General features: G+C 44.2%; 1 protein-coding gene across 1 annotated transcript in view; it reads right to left on the bottom strand.

The window, feature by feature from the left end:
- Positions 1–12,676, bottom strand: part of sema4f (sema domain, immunoglobulin domain (Ig), transmembrane domain (TM) and short cytoplasmic domain, (semaphorin) 4F) — a 56,917-nt gene extending 44,241 nt beyond the window's left edge. The window contains exon 1 of the mRNA XM_086284680.1: positions 11,906–12,676. Coding sequence (XP_086140806.1) covers positions 11,906–11,996 — 91 coding nt within the window. The 5' untranslated portion in view covers positions 11,997–12,676. The remainder of the gene's footprint in view (positions 1–11,905) is intronic.
- Between the last annotated feature and the right edge of the window lie 2,993 nt (positions 12,677–15,669).

Genomic DNA, 15,669 nt, shown 5'->3' with positions numbered 1-15,669 from the left:
ACATACTGCTACAGTCACACAGAAAAACCTTAGTGCTCCAATGGGATTTTTTTGGCTTGCCTGTTTACACTAGTCTGTAAATGTTGCCAATATCTTGTTTCACTGTGAACTGGCTGCAGTAGCTGCCCTGACATGTGAACATATGACAAAGAGGACTTTACATCTTCATTAGGGCTTTTTGTGGAGCAATGGCTCCTGCTTCTCCACAGAGATGTGGATGCAGAGCTTTAGCCACGAGTGGTTGGATTGTTCCCCGAAATAGATCTGCACCCAGATGCGAAGGATGCGAAGGAGCTCTTTTAGCTGTCAGCTCTTCTCCACGAGGCGCATGGTCAGACGCTCCGTTCGACATGAAATAAAAATCGCATGAATTCTCTTTTGAATATTTACACTAAAAATGTTTTTTCGAAAAAAAATATTTGACCGTAATATAATATAGGAGCGCATCCTAAAGTGGACCAAATCTAAACTGAGTAAGACTGGATGAGATGTGAAGATTGTAACCCAGCTGATTCAACGATCAGCTGATTCAATGAGATACCAAGAATATGCATAACATAACAGTCTTGGAAAAAGACCAAACTATCCTCACTCATTTATCTGCATCACTGTTATGCTCCTCGACAACCCTTTCTCTCCAGTGTGGCCTGGGCTTGATCGCTGATTGGCTACACCTGATGCCTGAGCTCAGCTTAGAGGGCGCACACCACTTCCTGCCAGACCTCATCATGTTCTCTTGGCTGACGGTTATTAAGTAATTTGAAATAAAACCAATGCTTCTACAAACGCTGAGCACACCCTTTTTAATCAGCGTGCTTTAGCTGGAAACTGCTAACCTTCTACTGAAGCGCAGCTTTGTTGCTTAGGTTTACTGTGTTTGGTGCCATCCTGATTGGGGATGTGCGTCAGACATTGGTAGTGAATTACATGCTCAAAAGTTTACTGTTTAGAAGCGCCTCGAGCCTTGTGCATCACTGAAGACTGATAAAACTGAGGTTATTGTGCGCGGCCCTAAAACTCTTAGAAACACGGTGTTGAACCAGATGCTTACTCTGGATGGCCTAATCTAGGCCTCCAGTGAAACTGTGAGGAATCTTGGAGTTGTTACCCGCATTTTCACAGTATCTCTAAAATTAAAAACATCCTGTCTCAGAGTGAAGCTGAAAAATAAGTTAATACATTTGCTACTTCTAGGTTCAACTATTATAACTTATTATTATCAGGATGTCCAAAAAAATTCCCAGAAAAACCTTCAGTTGATCCAAAATACTGCAGCAACACTCTCCATTAGTTACACTGCAATAGACCTAGGCTGCTGGGGACTTCCCATCATGCACTGAGTGTTTATCTTCATTCACCTCTTTTCACGCTCTATGTGTTTACACGTCACTCTACAATTAATCATTAGTTTGTCCTCTGTCCCTACCCCCACACCCCAACCACTCACGGCAGATGGTGGCCCCTCCCTGGCTCTGCTGGAGGTTTCTTCATGTTAAAAGGGAGTTTTTCGTTCCCACTGTTGCCAAATGCTTGTTCGTAGGGGGTCGTCTGATTGTTGGAGTTTTCTCTGTAATATCATAGCGCCTTTACCTTATAATACATACCTCCTTGAGGTGACTGTTGTTGTGATTTGGCGCTTTATAAATAACACTGAATTGAAATTGAATTGAGCAGAAATTAGTTTTGTTGTTATATTACGACTGAGAGTTGCTCAAAAAGGCAAACCAGTGACAATGAGTTTTGTAGGGTCTTTTAAGAACATTCCTAACTCACAAGCTTGTGTTCAGTTCACATAGGTCTTTAGCTGAGTTAGCTAATGTTAAATCTTAGTGCAAACATTATGAGTACACATGTGGATCAGTGTTTAAGGATGTCTAATGAGCTGAGTGCTATGATCTTTAGTGTTGGGGAGTAGCAGGGCCCCTTCTGGTGGATACTTGTGAATATGAAGGCAGTAACTGTGTAAGCACTGGGCCCCACACTACCTGAGTCTGCGAGACAACTAAAGCACAAGCAGCTCCTTACAATCCCCCGGTCATCTGAGAGTACACCGAGCACTCCGTTCTCAACAACTACTTCTCTTGAACGTTGTCTCCAGTCTCACCTCTTTCATACAGAGCCTTTCCTTACCTCCTACTCCTCATTGTCCCTCTTTCTTAACCGCCCCTCCCCGACCCTGCTTCCTTCTTCCTCCTCCTCTACCGCCTTCCTTGTAATTACCACCTCAGATTCCAATTAAAACAAACCACAAAAAAGAGAACAGAGGAGGGAGAGCAGGGGGAGGTATATGGGACGCAGGAGGAAAAGAGGAGAGGCTGTGGTTTGGGGAGGGAGGGGGGATTTAATGAGCAGTTTGTACACACACACACACACACAGACATATATATATATACACACACACACTGAAACTGCTAGCAAATCCTGGTGACTTTTAAGGCTTTTTAAGGGACATCAGACATACATGTTTACATAACACTCATATCAGTGTGTGCTAAAAACTTAGATGTGTGTGTGTGTGTGTGTGTGTGTGTGTGTGTGTGTGTGTGTGTGTGTGTGTGTGTGTGTGTGTGTGTGTGTGTGTGTGTGTGTGTGTGTGTGTGCTGTTAAGGAAAGCAGTGCAACACTGGGAAACATAAATGACAGGAAACAGGCTGAAGCAAACAGAAAGGAAAGCTGCCAGGAGTTCCCTTTCACACACACACACCAAAATAAAAAAAAAACAAGTGAGACAGAAGGTCAATATACCAAAGAGGAAGAAGGGCTGATAAAAAAGAATGAAAATCAAACTGGAGCTCAACAAATCAGAGAGAGGAAGCAAGACTACGTCGATACGTCTGTTCGAAACTGACCAACACACACACAAACACACACGCACATACATAAAATAATACCAAAGAAACTCCCCACAGCGGAAGGCACTATCAATCAATGAACACAAAGTAGCACAGCAGGGTAGCCCTTACTGTCAAGCAATCTTTGTGCGAGTAAGTGAGTGTGTGTGCAGATGAAATGGACCTCATGGTTGTGTGCCAACCAAGGCTGCCAAAAGACACACACACACACTCGCATGCATATAAACACATGCACAAAAGGAATGAGAGAGAAGAAGTGCAGAGAGGTGCTTTAATTTGCTAGTCTGCCAAAGGGAGCCCAAGCCTAACTCACAGAAAGGAAATAGATATCTCGGTTTATTACACACACACACACACACACACACACACACACACACACACACACACACACACACACACACACACACAGATACACACAGCAGCCTGAGACAGCCTTATCGCTTTTTATTTAGAACGCCTGTTACTCAGCTTCTCTTTGAAGGCTACGAGTGTGTGTGTGCCAGACGGGAGTCGCTGCTCTGACTTTATGACTTGGTGTGTTACCTTGATCATAGCAGGAGCAGTAACCTTCTCCGCATGACCTGCCAAACGCCCCGTGGTGTGTGTGAGAGAGAGAGAGAGACCAAAGAGTGTTTTTCCTAATCTTCACTGAACTGTAAATTACGTGTAAAATACCATCCATGCTTAGGATCTGAGAACTGGTTGCAATGAAGTGTCTCGAGTTCAACCTGTTGGTCCGGTTCTTCTTCCTGAGCCCAATAGACTGTGTGTATTTGTTTACTCTTCTCACGTGGCAACTATAAAGCTTGTTCACACAGATTGTGATTATAATTTGGAACTTTAGAGAATATTTGAGTCACATTTATGACATTACTTAGCAGGGGAATGGAAGCCTGCTCTGCTGTTAAGCTCTGCGCTGTGCTGTTTGGAATATAAAAGGAATATAAAACAATTAAGCACATGATGAACATTGTAAATATTTGTAAAGCAATCCTCTGGAAAACAGGAGCAGCAGGTTAGATACTAAACTAGTACGCACTGTCAGACCTTTATCACTGAGTATGTAGCTTGGCTTCCCAGTAGACCTAAACTGCCCTTTAAGACATGAATTTACAGACCAATTTCTGGTACCTGCAGATCCGACTTAAACTGGGTTCACACTACTGCACGAGGCTCGCACAATCACATAACTTCTGCTGCGAGACTAATATCATGCTGCTGCATCACCGTGTTTGCATGGGAGATGGATTTGGGAGATGTCTGTTACTGAAAAGCAAAAGATTACTGAGCTGAGGTGTTCCACTTCCTTAATGTTGTATTCACTATCAACAACCTGCGTTTGCATTTGCAAAGTGGTATGAGAAAGAAGCCCACACAAGCAGCCTGGACTGACCAATCGCAACTGGACTGTAACTGTGAACTCTGTTCCCTGTTCATGTTTATCATCTCATTTATAACAATAGTAAATCAATAGGTGTGAAAAAGGTAAGGGAAAGTCTGAAAGGGTCTACCCATATAGGCCTGTATATTTCCCTCTGCAGTGTCTCCCACACATAGACATTGCATGGGTGGGCCACCAGTGTGTACTAACTGTGTTAAGAACAGAGAGAAATTCACGTTCAGCATTTTATTTTTTGTGTTAGTCTGAGAGAACAAAGTCATCCTGCGATCGAATTACACATGCACAATCCTCTCACTCTTATTTTGACAGCCCTTCCCAGCTCATGTTTAGCCGGGATCCGATCCCATCTTTTCCGTCTTGGACAGCAGCTGGCGATGTTAGACTTTCTGCTCTGGAGATCCACTGCAAACTGGAGGGTTGATCTAACCAGAACCTGCAGCAGGTGGAGAGCTGGTTCATTGGTGTCGTTTTTCACCAGAGCAGAACAAGCACTAACATCACCAGAGTCTGTCCCAGATTGTTGGAGTTGGAGTTCATCCACAGGGTGAGAGACTCACTCGCTAATTTATTAATTTTTCAGAGGAGTAACTTATTAATGATAAAAGCTTGTCTGCCCACACAGACATAAAGCCCCATTAACAAATTAATATTCTACTTAATAATCTGAGGGATGTCACTTTGTGCCATAACTACTTAATTGTTTTTTAAATCTGACAGAATACAAGCAGAAGCATCGGTGCCAGGAGAAAGCAGTATTTACTAAACATTTCTTCTGTGCTCAAACTCAGCAGTCCGCACACGATGGCTTTTTCCAGCTTCCAGCTGTCACCGAGAGTAAAAAATGCCAACAGGCACAAAAGTGGAAAAAGCTGACTGTTCACTGCAGCGCTGATGTGGGGAGTTTAACATGTCCACCTTTTAGCCCAACTTCTGACAAACACTATGAGAAGAACATGGTGTTCATGTGGCGTTTTATTTGATTTTGGCTTCGCAAACAAAGTCGCAGGTGGCATGCGGGCATCGAAAGCCCCGAAACAAACCTGGCGAGATGACGCGAGCGTGCGTGTGTGAGTATGGGAAGCAGGAAAAGGCTCAAGGAAGTGAAGTATTGTGCTCATGAGAGGAAAGAAAGAGAGAGATGTGTCTGTGTGCCTTTCCTTCCTCATCCTAATAAACTCCCACCTTTTGCCTTAGTGCTGACACAGAACAACACAGCAAACACACAGACACACACACACACACACACAGACACAATAAGGCCATTTGACTTCAGCACATAAGAAGCTTATCCAATCACTCATCCAATCATGAATCAATTACCAAAAAGTGTGTGAGAGGCAAATAAATGGAGCGTGCCTTCACATTCCATCCACTAATGGAAGCACGCACTGACCTGAAACACCCCGAAACAGAGAAAGACGAGCCGGCGGACTGACGGATCAGTTGACCAATGACTTTTGTTGGTTCAGGACTTCCAATCAGTTTGAGTAAACAGCCGCCAAATCTCTGAGGATCCTCTCATTACGACTGCAGCAGAGCGCGTGTGGTCGCAGAGATGCTAACAGGTTAAGTGGATGCAGTGTCTGAACCTGAGCAAGGTCACCCTGCACGACCTCTGACCTTGCCTCAAATCCTGTGACACCCGTTATGTCCTCGCTGTCTGGTTGGTTTGTCCCGAATCAGACAGATCAATTACTCTGTCTTTGCTTCATTTCATCAATATCTATTAGTTTCTGTCTCTTTTCCACGAGCTACTCAGACCCACTTTAAATGTTCTGACCTCTTTCCACCTTCACCTCCTCTTTGTTTTTCATGCTCTTCAGCCCTTATTTTTTCCTCTGTTCATTACACGAAAATCCAACTGTCCTTTCTCGCTCCCTTTTACTTCACCTTGAGTCGGTGGCCAAAACAATCCCTTCTGATTTGTACCACTGATGATAGTCAGCAATATTCACAGACAGGAAACACAAAGCATGACAGGGTCACCTAGATTTGATGAAAATGTTTTAAAGGCTTCTTTTAACTAGATTTTACAAAAGAACAAGCGATAGAAATTTTTAAATCTACGGCTTAACTGTACCCTCTCAGTTTAAACGCTGAAAACTGTTCGCAGTGCATTATAATTGGTTTCGGATTGCTTTCTATCAGATGGGATTTTCACGCAACAGAGGGCTAGAGAGGCAGGAGATGAGGAAGGAAAGCGGGTGTGAATCCCAATGAGTTGATGATATATGCTTGAGCTGTATGCGGCCGTCACTTCTTCTAAAGCCCTGCGAAGGTAATACACGCTAATGCTCTCTCTGCTAAACCCGCCACGACTTTAACTCCAGAATATTCAACAGCTTAAAAAAAAAGACAGAAAGAAAAGAAAGCAGGCTTTTACATTATGACACAGCACTTTTCGCAGGATTTCCATTAGCGAGGGAGTGAGAAGAATGCAGAAGGTAGGAATGAAGGAATGAAAGATGGAGAACTCCACCGATCCGCCTATGCAGTAACCTACAGGTGACGTGTAGTTTAACCTGGTAATGGCGATCAAACTGAGCGGGGACAGCTATACTGAAAAAAGGGGGTGCAGAATTAGGGCAGTGAAAAGAATTCCAATCATTAAATCCTCTTGGTAATCCTACAAATCTGCTTGTGTCAACTATGCATGTGTGTGTGAAAGAGAGACATTGGGTGTGTGCGTGGCTTCTGACATCTGACTTGGTTTGACCTTTGCTCTGACAGAGTCCAGTCAAGGCGCGACTGTGTGGGCTGACCATTGACAAACAAGTGCGTGAGCGCAGCTAACGTAATTCTCAGAATTGAAATGTCTGGGCTTTATAGAGGACGCTTTATAAGTCAGAGCGTATGAGAAGCTAATGAACTTTAGTGACGACAGCAAGAAGGAGTGAGAGAGTATTTGCTGTAGGTGGCTAACAGTCAATGAGAATTTATCCATCTTCTCCTCCCTTCTTTGACTCCCTTTCTTCCCTTCATGTGTAGCAAATTTTGGTTTCATTTCAACTGATTTGCCATTTTTTGGACGAATATTTTACACTAACTTTATAGAAAAATCCATGTAGGTGTGCGAGTCAGCTAGCTTTAGCTTAGCTTAAGGCTTAGCTTTAGCGTTAGCTTAAGTCTTAGCTTTAGCGTTAGCTTAAGGTCTTTTGAGAATTTAGAAGATAACAGGAAAAAGAAAAGTAACTGGAAGAAACAAATTATGGAGAAATGGGGAGAAAAAGCAGTCCGTTCTGACTCCTGAAGCTTGATATAATGAAGATTTGTCAAGTCCCGTGGCATTCCTGAGGAACGCGAAAGGTGACCGTCCGTGCTCTTATGCTACGCGCCGGGTTATAGATGAAATCCAGTAGAATGACGCTCCTGCGGTAATACACATTCTAGCCGTGTATTCCAGCCCTAACCCTAACCTTATCCCTAACCTTAAGCAGCACTTTAATGATGCTAAATCGCTTTGGAAAACACTAAGTAAAACGTTACGTTACTCGTAACCTAGGGACGTGTTGGGTGCCCGGAAGCGTAATATATCGACGATTTGTCACCTGGCATAAAATGCTACGCTTTGGGAGTGCGAACGTGTTGAAAAAAGAGAAGATCTTAAGATTTGAATATCAAATTGCTACATAAAACGAAAAAAGAAATCAGCTTTGCGTCAGGAGGAGGTGTTTCTGATGAAGCCAACGAGAGACTGGAAGGCAGACTTTAAAATGCAACAGCTTTCCCCTCCTCTGCACTCAAGCTATAGCCGAGGCGAGAGCTTATCAGACCAAACTGAGAGAAGCGCTAAAAGCATTTCTGATGCCATTCTCCACTCCCATGGTACCACTCAACTGCATCAGGCCCCATCAGCTTCACTACCACGAAGGAGAGGGATGAAGGGCAGACAATGAATGAGGGAGAAACAGACAATGGGATACGGGAATGAGAAAGAAGACATTCTCTTGTCTTTGCAAAACCACGTCACATTCCCCAGTGGGAGACTAACAATGCATCCTCAACACAAACACATAATCTACTGTAGTCCACATGTACCCTCACAGGCAAAGCCTGCTTCAGTTAGTTTAGTAGTTCCTCTCTTCCTGGCCTAATCCCCAGGCATGTTTCTAACATGGATATACCGCAGTAACAAGAATTTTGAGCCTACCAAGCCCTCCAAGTGAGAAATTTTGGAATCATTTTCCTGGTAACAGTGTGAGTCATACGAATGCACAATGGCCACATCAAGTCAGATGAAATGAGTTTCAACACATGTTCTGTTTTAAATTATTAACATACACAGAAGGTAAAATACAACATGGAGCTTGGCAATTAACTGCATTTTTAAAATTCTGGCTTACAACTATAATCAAAACAAGTTATTCAGGATATAAATATTATACCTTTTGAATTTTGGTACAAAGTGCACTGCTTTCCTTTGCTTTCCTTCACAGCACTGCATTTTTCCCCTTTCTCAAATCCAAACTCTTTCACGGTTTAGTTCAACTGGAGCAAAGACAATGAAAGGAGAGCCTTTAATCAACAAGATCCATCGAAAAGCTGACCTTCTGCCAACAGGTCCACAGACCACACCAGTTTTCAATGACCACACACTCATCCATCTCCCAACCAAAAACACACTTAATATTAAATGATGGTACCAACCATGTTTACCACATACAAGTCAGCGCCAGCCAAGGAACAACAACAAAAAAACTACAATCGAGTAGTAAATCTTTGCTCACTAAAGGCAAGTGAAGTGAAAAGTGTTTGAAAAGAGATTGTGTTAAGCTGCTGTTTACAATAAACAAAGAAAAAGTATAGTTTTTGGGAGGCAAGCAGGTGGTACAGTAGGTGGACGCCGGGTGGCCTTGTTAGCAACATAACGCTTATATACCTGCATAGTATCCGACTAACCGAGCTCATCAAATTAGACCAAACTCTTCTAGCCCACTCTGTAAACGGACCCTGATCCACACAGTCACCAAACCACTGGGAGAGAGACCTTCCCATGTGTGCCGACACCCTAATGAGATTCATGTGAGGAGCATTAAAAGTGCCGCTAGACCAGTGCAACTGGAGCTGGCAGAGGGGGAGCGCACACAACGGATATGCACATAAACACAATGGAAAGGTGGGTGTAGAGAAAAAAAATCGAAATCTGTTCGTGAAAGTGAAAATGATGACCACCTACACGGCCTTGTTTGTGATTTCTTTCAATTAAAATCCGACATTCTCCCAGTGACTTCATTATTTAGCGTGTAATTTCAGCCGAGCAGTTTTATGACTTTTCCCTCAACAGTTACCCAGAGAACTGCTACAGTCCCACATCAGTCTAATTAACCACAGCACCAGCTGATAAACACATCCAACAAGCGCCATAAAAACAGATTTATCATAACTGCAACGAGGAAGGCAGAAAAGAACATTTTTCACAAGACAGTTGGATAATGTGAGGCATGACTGTCTGCCTGTCTGTTCGCATAAAGTGCAGTCTTGAAATACTGGAACGTCTGACCTTCTGATGGCGCCATATGAAAAGTCACGACTCCAAAATCACTGAGATTCATTCTCTGCTGGCTTCGAATGATAGTCAGTATCTGCAGTCTATTAGCAGAATAGCATCTGACATGAGGATGCCATGCTAAAATGTTACTGTACGTGCAAATCTAGCTCAAGACAAACACACATCACCTGAAAAGTTGCTCCTTAACAACAGCACTGTCTTACATAAGAGTCCCCCATTGTCATCATAACACACATCCAAACAGTGAAGCATGCACAGAGACACACACCCAGAGGGCAGGAACTACTTCAGCTCTCTGAACGAAAACAATGTTGTTGTTTTTAATGAAGACATAAGCCCTGCGTGTTTGCACTTGGCATCTCGTCTCCAAAGCTTCTGATCTGCCCAAAAAACAGAAGAGACACTGGAGTTATTGATGCACTTCTTAAACTACAACTGCTTTATTGTGAAAACCAGACGCATTGCTCTGTGGGGCAACATATCGGCTTGTTTCCCACTCTTCCCCACTCTCTATCAGAGCTATGCAACTGGATTTGTTGTGAGGCCACAGGCCACAGTTGCATAATAATACAGAGCCAGGGAGCTAAGTTACAGGCACTCCATTCATTCCGCCAAAGGAACCCGGATCGACAGCAAAGACGTGTCAAGAGGACGGATTTAGATGCGGGCTGATCACACCTGGAAAAACAAAGGGTTAAAGCACAATAAGCGCTGCAGCACAGTGCAGCACAGGGCTAAAGCCCATTAACACAGTCAGGTGACTGAAGTGCAGGCAGCTAATGGTCAATGGGCAGAGTGACGCAACCTCTAAATCTTTTCCTCCTCACTGCATCTGCGCGTAAACACCATCATGTGCTACATAGAGTACGAAAGGAGCTTAAGCAAGCATAAAATATTGAAAAGGGGAGTGGAGGAAGATAGCAAAGGCACTTATTACCTGTAAACAAAGAGAAAACATTCAACAGGGACAAAGATATAAAAGATATAAGCACACACACACATGCACCAATCCGGCCTCCGGAGGGACACAGTATGGCTCTTTGTGACTTCTTATTTTGTTGTGATGGATGTCTCCTCTCATTTTTTTTAATTTTTTTTTTTCATTTAAACTGTCAGTTGCTTTTTAGAGAACAGAAAGGCTGGCAAGTCTGTGCTCCTGACCCTGACGGTCACAGCACAAAGAGGGAGCTTGTTAGAGAGCCCGGGCTTGTCTTGTGTTCACTCTGACTTATAGCTATACAAAATCTGTCTGGCTCTTTTATCCTCGCATTATTGCTCTCGCAATTCAAATATTTCCAACTATACAGAGTTGAAAAGAAAGGAAAAAAATGCCACTACTTTACAGTCATTTTTTTAAACTACACTTGTGCAGCAGGGTAATATCCCAGATCATCCAACTGAGTTTGCCCGTCTTCATCCTCTCTGCTGAAGCGGCCCCCCAGCGAAGATGCTGAATCACTACCAGCTCACAGAGCCGCTGATTCTGACCTCTGGCTTCTCCAGAGGAGGGCGAACGAAAAAGACAAATTCCCTACAAGCAGCAATCCCTCCAGCAGAAAGCTCATTTGACTGAACTGTCCCTTTAAATTTCAAAGCCGATACGTGTCTGGATCAACCAGCACACAGCCTGGCGTTTCTGCCCAGTCCGTGCACTTGTTGTTGGCTGCGAGCAGAACAAGTCTGGCACCTGCCTGCTTCCCCAGTATCACCATTTATCAAGCAACAATAAAGGCAGAAGGCAGAGCTTTGGCATCGCTCTGTGTGCGTAAAACAAAAGAAAAAAACAACAACAGCGCAGAGAAGAAGTTAACACAAAAGACACCTGAACTTGTGGTAAAGGCTGATTTGCTTTTAAAATGCCAAATCGCTAATCGTTTGTGGAGCACTGTTTCAGCTCTATACGGGCACGCAAACTCCTCTAAAGTTGCATGTGCTGCCAGAGCCTCAGGTGTGCTTGTTTTGATATCTGTTATCATGATCGTCAGTAAAGATGCTGTGCACCGTTTTTACTCGCACACTGACACATTTATAGTGTGAAAAAAGCCGTGCCTTGATGCCCGCTTTAGCTTTGACTGTCAGTAGTGAGCTCCAACCTTGGTGCCCAGACTTTTTTGCTTTCCTCCACCTTGCAGTTGAACTCACCTCTACGAGCGCTCAGAGTCGCAGCCGATGATCCGGCGGAGAGAAAGACGAGCAACGCGAGAAGGCTTAATATCGCACCGCTGAGAGTCATCTTGATTCAGTTCCTGTCCAGCACCAAGGAGGTTGGAGGTCTGTCCAGTCCGATTTCACCACCAGGACTCCCGGACTCGTGGGTTCAGCTGCGGTGCATCTTGATCTTGATCCTGGATTTGTCTGAGTCCAGTTCAGTGGGGGGGAAAAACTAGAGATAAAAAATAAGTTCAGGTGATTGTTTGGAAATGAAATAAAGGCGTCCTGTTCTTTTATTCTGCTACAGGTTTCTGGTTTCCCGTCGTCCACAAAGCGCAAAGTGTTCGCCCGCTCACCGAAAATAAAGAGGGCTTTTTATTACGCACTAAATGAAAGCGACATGAAGGGAAACAGCGGATAAACTGTTGTAGTACTATCTGTGGTGTACCCCAGTCACAAAGTGCGCACCAAAGTAATCCAAAGTACCGTCGAATAACGTCCAATGGTTATAATAAGCCGTAGAATCGCTCTCCTCTCCGCTCCGTGTGCCCTGGTGTCGCCGATCCTGTCCCGCGGCTACAAACAAAAATCCGCCCGTTTTCTGTTTAACATTATCTCAGTAAATTCATCAGAGGAGGAGAAAAACATATTCGATCTGTATATTTAAAATAAATGAAAAGCGCGCCGTACTGGTGGAGCTCGAGCGCAGGAAAGAGGATCACCGGGATACGGAGAATTGTGACGGGCTGAGGATGCACTGCTCTGAAGCGCTGAGCGCGCACGGCCCCGCCCTCCGAGCAGGCTCAGAGCGAGTGCCTTACAGGTAAAGGTGGTGATGTCACAGCACACAGGTGCGCGTACGTAGCCCTGCTTTTCGCAGAAGAGTCACAGCTCGAGCGTGTCAACTTTATCTACTGACCGAACATGTTTTGTGTGTTTTATAAGGAGTCATTTCGCGCGTGGGAATGGACCCATCGTTGGGTCAGGGAGTAATTACGGTGTTTTCGCCACATTATTATCCTATTATAGAAATGCTGCTTTGTCACTCGGTGAGATGTGTTTTTTAAGACCTTGAAACGTGTCATTACAATAGTCACAGAATCCCAGGAGGATTCCTGCAACACAAAAGTGAAATGAGATCAACCTGTATCATCTGAAAACAGGCTGTAGAGCCTGGGTTAGTGGCCGGGTTATTCAAGCCTTTTACGAGGCTGGAGGAACACTTAGGCTGAGCAAACAATACTACTGCGGTAGTTTGTGTAAACTAATGTGTCACCTAAGATTTCACTACACTGAATTACCTGGAATTACCCAACTATGCGTAATAAAAGCGTGGGCTGTGGTCTTGGAAACCATTTTTAGTGGTTTTTGAACAGTACAGGCTAATGTTACGAATGCATAAGTTTTATATTTATATTATTTAATACAATATTTTAACATTTTAAACACTTAGCATTCCACCGGTTTCCTCCGTCTTCTGCTTTTTTTTTTTTTTTTTTTTTAGCTCTGGACTCCTTAATCCGCCTGTCAGTCATCCTGACATCATGTTGGGAGGGGCGGGGCTTGGAGTAAAGATGATTAAATAGCAGATGTGAGGTTAATGGTCTGCAAGCTTTTTAAACACCCTAATAATAGGTTGTTTTTACGCCAGGCGTGATAGTTAACTGATAGTTAATCTGCAGCCCGTCAGCTCACTCAGTGCTGACATTTCAATATACATTCATTTTTTCCTTTGTGTGCAGCAGCCATGTGCGCTCGCTTTCCCGCTTCCTCTTCGGGGTTTCTTCTCCCAGCACGGCTAGCAAGGGATGCTGGCTGACCGATTTCACGGGGCCAGAGTGCAGACATGTACCCCGGTTTTAGGATAAAGGGAGGGGGTCATGCAGGAACCCGGATTAAAGGATTTGATAGACGAAGAGGGGGAAGGAGGGGGAGGACTGGGGTCAGAGGTGAGGCAGCTGATGTTCAAAAAAGTCAAATGGAACTAAGGAGTGAGCGGCGCCGTCTCTAATCGAGCTTGATTAAGCCCACACTGTGCGTGTCCCATCTTTAAGCGGCCAATGAATTTCGAATGACTAAACATTGGACAGCATCACAATGGATGTCTTCATCGGAGACTGTTGCAGTGACCATTGGAGGTGAAGGCATTATTTTTTTTACAAAGGCCCACCCTTGACTTTTGGGGTGGTCGGCATATTTATCAATGTCATTTTGGGGGTTCAGATCCACGTCTAGTGTCAGTCACTGTTTAGACTGAATTCAGTCCAGCTGGTGGTGAGATTGTTGCCTTTGTCCTTACTCAAATGTCCCAGAGATTAGCTGCTGCCCCCTTCTGGACAGGTGAGGCAAATGCAAAAACAAAATACAGTACTGATTACCCAGAGCCTTGTATATGGATTGGACTGAACGAAATAGAGCAGAGATTTAAGAAAAAATAACGTTTTACTGAGAATCAGCTAACAGAATGGGGTGAGACATAAAGACAGAGCAAGATTGCACAGACACTGTGAGCTTGATTGAGTCCTTCATATCACTCAGCACGCACTGGTTCAAACAGAACCACAACATTTGCATAAACCGGGCGTACAGATTGGCATAAATTAAGCACAGGCACCAACCAGAGAGGAGTATGACCCTTAAAGGGATTGCCATGGCTGCTTATCTGTCGCCACGCATTAATAGTCAGGTCCTGATGTAAGGACACTGCAATCCGTGACCCTGCACTCCTTTGGCTAATGTGTGTGTCGCTGTGCATGACTGTTTATGCATTGTCACTTGTCTGTTAATGTGCATTCCCAGTGTGCACGCTTCTCCTGCATGTGTGCCAGCCAAAACTAGACACTAGCTTATGCAGGCCAAAGGTTGTCACTGGTCTGCAGGAGTGTGTGTGTGTGTGTGTGTGTGACTAATAGTGGAAGCTGGAGGGACTGTTATGGGGAAGAGGATGACAGAAAAGAAAATCAGACAGAGGAAAGATAGAGAGAGAGACACAAGCCATCTCCTCCAGCAAATGTAATTATATGGCTGGGAATCAGGGAGCTGATTCTTGGTCAGCTTTAGGCTGGGCGTACACACACATGATGTTGACCTTGTCCTCGTCCCTTTACATCATGGCAGACAGAGAAGCAGTGACTTGGTTAAAACGACAAAGAAAAAAATATCTTTGTCTGAAATCCATGCACTAAATCTAGCAAAACTGTGGCCAATCTAATTGCTGTGTAAGTAATGCATGCACTCAAGGATATTAATTCTGTTCCAGTTAAAATTCACTAACAGCATGTGTGTGTGTGTGTGTGTGTGTGTGTGTGTGTGTGTGTGTGTGTGAGGGGGAGGGAGGGGTCACAGTAAGGCGAGGGGCTTCTGCCCCGAGGAACAGTGGGCCCACATGCACAGAAACAGTCGTTTAGTTAACAGCTTTCATTTTCCTAATTAAGATTTAGTGAATCCTGGTTTTCCATCTCTTTTTCTTTCCCCTCATACCTCCCTCACCCCAGCATCCCTGCTCCCCATTACGTTTTCCGCTTCTTGCGCTGCATCTGCACACATTCGCCCCGACACACGTCTCTTCCATATAAATATATCATTCACGCTATCAGTCTAACTGAACCATTGAAAATCATTGCAGAAATGTGCTGAATGCGTGTATTTCACCCAGAATGTCTGGCTAAACAAGATTACAAGAAGAGCGAGGGGTCAATCCTTACCCTCTGTGATATCCACTACTTGGTGTTTGTGTCGCAGCTGGCTGGTTGCCA

This window comes from Aulonocara sp. 'chitande type north' Nkhata Bay, linkage group LG3 (genome assembly GCF_057382095.1).
Source record: "Aulonocara sp. 'chitande type north' Nkhata Bay isolate Kocher_YH1m ecotype deep benthic linkage group LG3, A_spYH_male_GT1.1, whole genome shotgun sequence".
In the NCBI taxonomy this organism is placed as follows: domain Eukaryota; kingdom Metazoa; phylum Chordata; class Actinopteri; order Cichliformes; family Cichlidae; genus Aulonocara; species Aulonocara sp. 'chitande type north' Nkhata Bay.
This window is presented reverse-complemented; position numbering and strand designations above follow the sequence as displayed.